Source organism: Eurypyga helias, unplaced genomic scaffold (assembly GCF_000690775.1).
Source record: "Eurypyga helias isolate BGI_N326 unplaced genomic scaffold, ASM69077v1 scaffold2028, whole genome shotgun sequence".
Classification (NCBI taxonomy): domain Eukaryota; kingdom Metazoa; phylum Chordata; class Aves; order Eurypygiformes; family Eurypygidae; genus Eurypyga; species Eurypyga helias.
Window position 1 is genome coordinate 20,888 of NW_010264917.1, and position 10,121 is coordinate 31,008.

A 10,121-nucleotide genomic window follows, 5' to 3' on the forward strand; every position below is an offset into this window, starting at 1 on the left:
CTGGAAACGCTGTTTCCTCAGTCATAGCCAAGAGTAAACAAGAGGCAATTTTTATTCTTGCACTGGAGCGGGGATTTCTTGACTGGGAGGATGAGTGGCACCAGCTGCAGTGGGGGTGACTGCAACCCTGGGAGGGCAGTACCAATGCACTGGCAATGGGTCATTTGCTAACAATCTTGAAGCAACACACACACTGAACAAGTGGTGCTACCACGACGTCTGCTGTGTTTCCTTAAAGCCCAGCCGGAGTCCCAGCCGTCACAGCCAGCACCGCTCCGCCTCACCATACCAGAGCCCAGCCTTGAGCAGCCCAGCGCAACCCTGCGATGCTGCCTGCTGCTTGCAGGCTCCTGGAGGAGAAGGCAGTCTGTATCAGCAGTGTGGCACACAGCTAACTGCCCTCCTGCAGGAAGCTGTGGTTTGTAGGAGATACTGATTCTCTGAAGCCGTTAAAATAACAGATGGGGAATGCCTAGGAGGAGTTTAATTACTCATTTCACAAACCCAGGGAATGCGGGCAATTCAAGCTGGCTCAAGATTTTTTAGCGGGCGACGACACCATCACAGCGACCCAGACACACTCACGCCTTGTCCTGCCGAGGCCGAGCACGCCGTGCCGCAGCGCTTGGCATGCCGCAGCGGACACAGGGGACTGCCACCCCAGGCACGGCTCTCCGCAAGTCTTGCGCCTGCAACCGACCCGGCTCATCCCTCCAGGCACTGCTCCAAGCATAGCTTGGCCAAAAATAGGATCCTGGGAAACCCTGCCTGAAATCCAGCTTCAGAAAATGCAATTATTGGCAATGTCCTGGTGGGACAGGGGTTCTCTTTGAAGTCAACGTCCAGAGGCGCCAACAGCGTAAGTCACTCTGAACAAAAAAGTGACCTGAACAGCTCATTCATGTGGCTGTGCACATGTAGAAATCCTGGAAACCCACAGGATTTCCACTCTACAGCAATTTTAAACAAAGCACATGTAAAAGTACAGGTCAGGGGAACAAGCAAACCACCAGACCCGCATGGTACCACCTGTTAACATCAGTGAACAACAGTCAAGCCAGAGGAGGGATAAGGAATGCTACAAAAAATGGTTTTACATGTTCTTTATTTAAGTGAGAACAAGCAAGGGAGAGTAGAGGTTTCACATTCCTTTTTGCGAAGCAAGTTTGCGCCTCTTAGGCTGGTTAACACAGACGGTTACATCGCATACTGCAGTGCTACACCCTCGAGAACCTAACGCAGGCGCCAAACGAGCTGGCATGGCGGGCAGGGGCTTACAGCATTCACAGTAACTACCAGAGGACACAGCCACGTTGAACAGTTCCTAAGGATCTTGCATTTTACATTTTACAGCTGGATCACTGCAGAATAAAATAATTACACCATCATAGACCCATCACAAACATTAGCACGGGCAACAGATATGAGAGAGTAAAAAAAACCTGACGCCATCCTCAATTGACTGAAAGCTAATCACAGCGGGGTGCTGTGGGTGTTGCTTATGTCTGCGGAGACACACACTTAAATCACCTCCCAGAGTTTCTGACTGTCCCTTAATCCTGATAAGACTTCACAAGGAGCCACATGAGCAATACAGTAATCAAGACAATCATGAAGTTGAGGAAAAGTTCTTGTGTGGATCGCTCCATTTTTCGGGAGTAATCAGGGCGGAGCAGAGGCCAACAGGCAGAGCAGAGGGAGAACGTCAGTGACTTGCTTGGGAGCGTCCTTGAGCTCAACCTTCAGGTCACGGGCTCTTTTAAGAAAAAAAGACAAATATGTGAAGAACAGATGCATGAAGGTGGCAGGGTCAGCAGAGTATTTATATTGGTGAAAATAAATGTTGTTTCAGTGGCTAGAAGTTAGTAAGCACCGAGGACGCTAAAAAGTAAAAGCTATCTCTGGCAGCTTATCGCCTTCTTTGATTTCCAGCATTTGACAAGGAGCGTTCTCAGTGTCGCCCAAAATACACTGCACAGGGGTGAGCAGTCCTTGGAAATTAGCCCTGTTTGTACAAGCATTTTCAAATAAATATTGCTCAAGCCCCTTTTATTTCTTTCAACAGATACACGCTGTAAATATAGTACTGTGTAGAGTTCTTTAAATTCCTGTATTTGTTGGCACATTTTCATTTTTGTATAGAAACTAGATCCAAACTATTCTTTTATAAAGAAAGACTAATAAATCTGAATTATTTATGTTACCACTAAAAGTAAAGGGAGGACCTGAGGTTAGACATTTTCATTTCTGAAGAACAACATAAACTTTGTGAGTTAATCTTATGGATGAAATTGCATTTTCTCAAATTCCTCCTGACTTTCCTGCACTTTCAAACTGTTATAGATCTCTTACTTCAGAAATCCCATTCAAGTTGTATTTAAAAAGTTTTCTGTCAGTTATTGTTTTTACTTACTTTATCACAGCAAGTTTTGAGTTTTATATGTTTTTTGAGTTCATGAACAGAAATGAGAATACTTTATCATGAATATCATGCCATCGTCTGTATGCCATGTAAATAAAATAAAAGCCTTTAAAGTAATGAGGCATAAACTCTAGACAAAGAATTTCAGCCACACAACTAAAATCTCAGCAGAGGAGCCAGATTAGGCTGTAGCATCTATCGTGCAAACAAGAGAAGCTCTGCGACCATACCAGCATAAAGACAGAGTTTAAATAGAAACTGCTTTAGTTTGCAGATTAAGTATTAAAAACAGTGCATGCAGTTAACAAATTCCTACATTCCCAAGTTATGTTGCCAGCCCTCTATGTTCTTGGTCAAGAGAAAATCTGACCTAATAAGTAAGCCAAGTTTTTTACCTTGAGGAGGTAAACAGAGCCCAGTAGTTCTGCCTCTGGACTTTGGGTCACTGCAGATATTATTTTCCTCCAAGCTTCTGCCTATCTCCCACTTGGTCTGGATGCCCCGTCCCTGTGTGGGAACTAAAGTAGGCTGAGGGAGGAGAGCAACAAGTGCATTGGCAACCCAAGTGCTGACATCACCCCCAAAATATTTTAAAAGGGCTAAACTGGGCTGCGGGGTTTGGTTAAGGCTGTTTATGCAGGGGGCTCTGTGGGCTGATTTGCTTGTTTTAGTTCTTCTGACATGGTGCTGCGCTAAGAGCAGAGCTCTGTGCAGCCCCTGGGACCCAATGGGATTTTACAGAGAATTTCTTTTGGCCCGTTGGTGTCTCCATGCTCAAGATGGGGAAAAGGGAAGAAAGAGCCACTTGCAGAAGTCTGCGTGCAGATTTCAGGATCTCTCAAGACAATTCCCAGTGTATGGAGCCCTTTCTACACAGTTACCTATATGCCTGTAGTCCCCACAGCTTCTCAAGTTCATAGGCATTTAAAAGAAAGTGACTCCTGAAATCCAGGATCATTTTCAGGATAGAAATGTTAGGGACTAGGAGGTCTGAAAAGCACAATCTGCTGCTTTAAAGAGCTGCTGACTAACCTGCATGCCCTTCTCTCACTGATTGTCAATGCTGATGTTAATGTCCGTCTGCCTGAGCATACACAGAAGAATTTCTGCCACCCGACAATGTTTTGTCTCAGAAAGCACACTGCTCTGCAGCCTAGGTATCTGTAATCCCCACCTTGCCTTAACTGTGCCCCTGGCAGTGCTAGAACTTGATATACACGTGAACAAAAAGAAATGGCTATGTGTTTCCTTTAAATCCGTACAGCTGAGAGTCCCCACAGAGTGGGCTGGACTGAACCGCGAGCAGACTCTCTCAGCCTTGTGCTGCCGTGGGTTTCCCCCCGTTCGGAGCGTGTGCTTCGGGTGAATGACACGAGTAATTCCACGGAAGGCAGAGGGGTCACGTCTGCAACACGGTGCTGCTGGAGGAGCACGAGGATCCAGATCAGGTTTGTGTGTAAAGCTATCCACAATGCTGGCCTTGTTCTCGCTGCCAAACACGGCATTGTAGATAGTATGCAGATTATTTACTGATTCTGGGGCCTTTCGTATATTTATAGGCGGGCACGCTGGGAGGTAGTGCAGCTCACAGCACCCAAGCTTGCTGTGACGGGCCCCCTCCATCAGCTCCCAGGCTTCACCCTTCGCACCAGCGTCAGCACTCACGTCAGGGAGTGATGCCCCGGTGAGGGAGGCCGGCTGGCTGGAAACCAACCCGATGAAAAACACAACAAAACAAATAGCTGCGGGTAACCAGGGGTGTGGAGGGGAGGGTTTCTTGGGTTTTGCTGGATGATCTCCCTAAATAGCCTCCCCCATGCAAACTTGGGAGGGAGGAGGAGGGTGAGAACTGTCGAATTCTTCCCTTTTATTGGTTGACTGCCTTGCCACTGCCCTCCTAGGCACCCAGGCAGCACGTTCACAAAACCCGACATGCTGTGTGGGAGTCCTCTGCTAAAATACACCGATGAAAGAGCCAAGGCTTAGCCCATGCCTCATTCAGGAGTTAGATGCCTAAGTAGGTTTGTAGGGTCCTATTGAGATTCACGCTCTTCTGGTCTTGGGCAAACCTGCCCCATACTTATAGGGGATTTGGGAAATTCTGATTCAAAATGCTCCCACTCTGCCTGGGGGTGTATGTCTGCCAGGAAACTGCCCTAGGCTATTCCCTTCCCCAGCATGTTCTGAAGAAGAAATCTCTCGATTTCTTTTGCAATGGCTAATTCACTTCACCTTGAATCATTTAAATATCCCCCAGGAAAAGGGTGAAACATTTAAGTGCCTTTAATCCTAATTATTAAATGTTGCATATTGTTGCCCAAATGTTCCCTTTGGGCTGTGCATCTTGGAGATCTTGGGGTTTATTTTACTCTCTGCCAACAGAAAACTCAAAACCTGTCTTTCTTTAACTGGAACCCCTCAGCTCTGGTCCCCAGGCCTGTATCTGCACTTCCATACTGATAGGGAGCCCCTTCCTGCCCTGTCTCAGTTCACCTCCTTCATCTTGGACTCATCCATGACAGCTGGAAAACTTCCCTTCTTCAAAATAGGGAAACAGCACTATAAATGTCATTAATCATCACTCATGATAAACACCCTAACTCTTGTATACCCTTCCTTTTTCTCTACAGGAACATGTTTTCCTCACTTTTGTGCTGAGGATCTTGCAGGAGACCATGGAAAAGCATATGGGACCACAAGAATTCATTAGTTGACCAGAACAAAGGTTCACCTAACCCAACACACTGGCTTGTAGGGGAATTCAGGGAAAGGATACAGAAACAGAGCAAATGGTACATGATCTTTTCCTGGCTATCCTCAAAATTTTGGGATTCAGCCTATTGAGATTTCTAGACTGGGACTACAAACTGCTTAAGTGTTGGGTTTATGGCTCCCTGTTGCTCAAACCGTGACTGTGTCCCTTCAAGACAAGGGTCTGTTCCTGCAGCTGTGATGGCTCATTCCGTGAATAGTTGTAGACCAGGCAACGTGTTCACCTTCTCTATACAACATAGTTGTAGACCAGACAACGTGTTCACCTTCTCTATACAACATCAGACATACTTGCAGCATTGCAAAAATGAAATAACAAATTCAAATATTCCATAAAGCAGAGAAAGTAACTTTCCTCAACCTATCAGCATTTTGAAGGCAGCTCATTTGCTAGAATTGAGGCTGACAAGCTAAGAAACACATTTTGATTGACAGAGCTAGTCCCTAGTAACTTTACAAGAGGCAAACTATGTTACGTTTACTTTTGACGCCATCTGAGAGAATATATATGTGTACACACACAAAGACTTGTGAAAAAAAAAAAAGGACTTAGCACTGAACAGGGGGTACTAATAAACACGCCTGAGCTGTGGAATGTGCCTGGATGTCAACTGTAAATCCAACCGGTGCCTGAACATCTGACTTCAATATGCCATAGGTTAGTGCCTGTAGCTGCCAGAGGCTGAGACTTCTGACCTGCCCCAACAAACCACACTCCTGATGTTTATGAACAAAGAGCCCAAAGACCTTAAAGGCCATATCTATAAAAGGATGGTTTATTTGACCAAGTGATTTAATACTGATTAAGAAAGTAGAAAGAGGAGAAAGAGGAAAATTAACTAAATGGTTTACTTTAAATTCGAACCCAGAAGTTTAGATACCGTGGTGAGTATTTTTCTTGTTGGCACTTTTTTCTTCTTTTTTCTGATAGATCTGATGTTCTCAACTTTCACGTGGCCCATGCCAAAGTTCCCTCTTCATGCCTCGCATACTCAAACTTAAGAATCTAGTCTATATTTAAAGTTGCTGTGACTATCTCAAGTTCTTCCCAGCCTACTACTCAAGTAGCACATAATCTTTCAAAGGCATTCTTACATAGTTAGAGCAGATTAGGTTCATTTTTCTCTCATCATTACCTTTCTCACTAAGTGCAGTATATATATTTTTTAATCTGCTAATTATTGTTCATTTTTAAATTTACTCCTACTCTCTAGTGTAATCACGAGTATCTTCTTAGAAAATCCACTTGAAGTGCTGATGGCTTCTCTGTATGAACTCAGTTTTGCAGCAATATAGTGTACTTGTAATCACAGTATGTATTTCACACATAACTACCATGTCTTACTATGTGAAATAAAAACAACCATCACTTAAAATTGCTCAGCAGGTCTTACATCTGGTGATTTACAGGACTTCTAAAGAGATGCCACCACTCCACAAAAAGTTACTGGGCAGAACACATGTGAAGGAGCCTGAGCATTATTGCATCGCCTTTTTAGGCTCTCAGCAGAATTCATAGCAGCAGCAGCAGCAGCAGGATCCTACCTGCCAGGAAGGTGTGAGACCAACAGCTCTCAGCGTGATGGCTGTGTGACTAAGCACAGAGCCTCCCACAGACCCGGTCAGACTCCCTTAAAAGAGTGAGTGAAGGGAAAAGAGGCACTTCACACACTGAGGTCACCTTCCTATTGTAGATTGCTGTAGGGTCAGCCGCCCTAAACTCCACAGATCACACTGACTACCTCCAAAGGGATTCTGGGGGAGGCTATGAAGGCTGGACTTGGCCAGATGGCAGAAGTCTGTATTTTTAGTAGATGAACCTACCTGAATTCCCAAGAACAGGGTTGATACCAGTCACAGGGCAAGTAGGCAGTTGTTTGAGTTAGCTAATAGAGGATACTATGGGTCAATGCAAGTCTTAAATGCTGTCATCATTTGAGAGTCAGGTACCTTTCCTGGGGCTGCAGAGAGACACCATAGTCAGAGGTGGTTTTAGCCTTCTCTCTGAGTTAAAGCCTTTTAGCCTTTGATTTTGAAAGCTAAATGGCTGAGCACTGTCAAGTTCCTTCCTCAATGCAAGGAATAGGACTCTTCATCCTCCAAAGCCAACAGGGCATGGTATCCCTGCCCAGGCATGCCACGTATTATTCCCATGTAAAACTGTCTAACCAGCAGACCAGCAGTCTGACAGAGAGTTTGTATGACACTTACATTAGCATCAGTGTGTCCTTTGGGGCTGTCAGAAGTGTAAAACAAAACCAAAGGTCCCAAAATGGGTGGGAACATCAGATCAGCAAAAGCAAAGGAGAAATCGTTAGATATTCAGAGCACCCAGTGGTAAAAGTAATTACTAACTGCATCTGCATGCACCTCACTGTCTACATCAAGGTAGATTCTTTTAACAAACCCTTAGATGCCATAGGCATTGTTCCCTCACACCACAGCAAACTCCACAAGCAAACGCCCACTTCCCCAGCAGGACCACTGTGATAGACACTCATGGGATGTAAAGATCTGGATTCAGTTCTGTTCTACCTGGGAGCAGATAGGAAAAAGACTGCACAAGATAGAGAGCTAACTGCCTGCCACTGCTGGTCTGTCAGGTCTTGGGGAGCTTCAGAGACAAAAAATGTAAGCACCTACGGAAAGTGTCTCCAGGTTAAGATGTCAGCACAGTGAGGGTCTTAGGGACTTATATTCTGGGTGCGGAGAGCAGAAGTAGAACGTCTTGTCCCATATTGTTGTTGCTTGCTGCTCACCAATCTCATACTTCTAGAAACCACGGAAAATATTGGTGACTTCCAAATTTCAGTGATCACAGCGCTCTCTCTTACAGTCTTTCATTCATGTTTAGCTTTGCTTTGTGCTGCCTTGTTTGTGAGGCTGCTCCTCAAAAGGAACACAACAGGGAATGGGTGCCAGGTAGGGAATCATTGCTATTTTTCAGTTTCTGATGGGTGGGATTAATCTCTTCCAATATCAGTATCACACTACAGTCAATGGGGAGAAAGTATCTTCCAACTGGCAATTTATTTGACATAAATTAGACATTTACTGTTCTCTGTAAGGTATTTAGCTTTTTTATTTCCACAGTTATGCAGGATGAATATGACCAGAAAAGTCCAGCATAACAAGGAAAAATGTTTCAGAGATTATAATAACCAAAGCATGGGCCACAAGTCCATGAACATTTAAAATTGTTGCCAAGTCATAGTCCCTTGGTCTCTGTCAGAGTTCATTTATTTTTAGACTTGTTCTTGTCATATTTTTATTAGGTTTATTTTATTTTTTTCATTTTTAGTTTTATTAATTTTAGGCTTCTCACAACAAGCCTGGGGTCAGATGATACTCCTCTTATTTCTGTGCAACATTTTCAACTGGTCAAGAGCTGCAATACTATGATTCAAACCACAAACCCAGGTGCTAATGCAGTTAGACCAATAAAAGATCATGTGCAGCCCTGAACACAATTTGAAATTATTTCTAAGGCAACACAAATGAGAGTTAAGACAAGAAGGATAAGGAAAGGGAGACCTCAATTTTAGTCTTTTATAGCTGTCTGTCTCCAAACCACTTTAAATGTCAGGTCAAGAGTGTAGAAAACATCAATTCACCTGCAACAGCAGTGACCCAGTCACCCCAGGGACAATCAAGACAGTGAACAGCATTAAGAGATTAAATATCAGAGGTGAAATAATGCAGAAATGCTGTAGAAAGTTAGCCACAATGGTTATATTTTACATCTCAGTTCATACATGCTCCCACTTGTTCTGAATGGAGCTGAATTCTGGGACCCAGCCTTCATCTTTCACTGGGTTTTAAAGAACGGCATTAAAAGGCAGTTTCTCCCAATGATGCTAAGCATCAGACCTTGCAGTGTCTCCTGGAAGATAAAAGGTAGGAGGGTATTCAGGACCACGTACTGGGATATGCTCTCATGGCATTCCCTTGTCCAGCCTGTGTTGGCGGATGTTATGAAGAGGCTTTTGAGCTTAACTGTCTGTAAATCTAATTTCAGCAGCCAGGGTCAAGGTCACAAAGATGCCGATTACTGTGCTTGAACCAGCAGACTTCTGCCCACAAATACAAGGTGCTAAGAGAACAGAGAAAAAAATCTAGTCAACATTTGTTCAAAGAAAAATCATTCTGCAAACTAGTAGAGAAATACATGAGAGGGCGTGATGGTAGAAGCTGTGGTGGAAGAAGAACACATTCCAATTAGAAACACAGTCTATATATATATTTTTAACTAATTTCTGAGGAAATTTCTACAGGTGGTGGAAGAAAGACTTTGATGCAGCAGGGTCAGAGGCATGGGCAGAAAAGTGCAGCTTTCTGTAGTCAAGCCTTGATGTCCAGATGACTTCCACATGCCTGGAAGAGAGAAAAACTGGGAAGAGATTAGGGCAGTCTCAGGTTGAAAAATTCAGCAGATCTTCCCGGTTACACAGCATAATGTGTTCAGGTTGGGAGGTTTATAGCGTAGCTAGTGGGAGGTATGACTGTGAGGACACCCTTAATGTCAACCTTTCCTGACCTGCTAACCTAATACAGCCTGGAGTTCCACAAACTTCCTCAGGGGAGTTTCCACAAAGTTCCTCGGGATCTGGTAGCCAAATCTTTTTAGAATTTGCCTTCATCAAAAGCTTTTTGAGGATGATGATCATCTCTTTATTCTTTTCAGTGGGCTTTGCATGAGATCTTTACACCACGGTGCTTTCTCAAAATTAGGATGTTTGCTGTGCTTGATAGACCTATAAAGTAAGTAAGTACCTTCTTATAATTCATGCCTGTTTATAGTATAGCATTAATTAAATAATATGAGTGAAACCATTCCCCTCTCTTACATGAAGACTGATGATAGCCCTTGTAGCTATCAATGTGTAGGAAGTGTACAGCAAAGGGTCCAGCCATCCTGGAGCAGGAA

General features: G+C 44.1%; 1 protein-coding gene across 1 annotated transcript; it reads right to left on the bottom strand.

The window, feature by feature from the left end:
- Window positions 1–1,553: 1,553 nt before the first annotated feature.
- Window positions 1,554–1,649, bottom strand: SLN (sarcolipin). The gene has a single exon (XM_010156535.1). The coding sequence runs from the start codon at window positions 1,647–1,649 to the stop codon at window positions 1,554–1,556; it is 96 nt and encodes a 31-aa protein (XP_010154837.1).
- Between the last annotated feature and the right edge of the window lie 8,472 nt (window positions 1,650–10,121).

Bases quoted from the DNA above. Each gene is read 5' to 3' on its own strand.
- SLN (XM_010156535.1), bottom strand. From the start codon at position 1,649: ATGGAGCGATCCACACAAGAACTTTTCCTCAACTTCATGATTGTCTTG.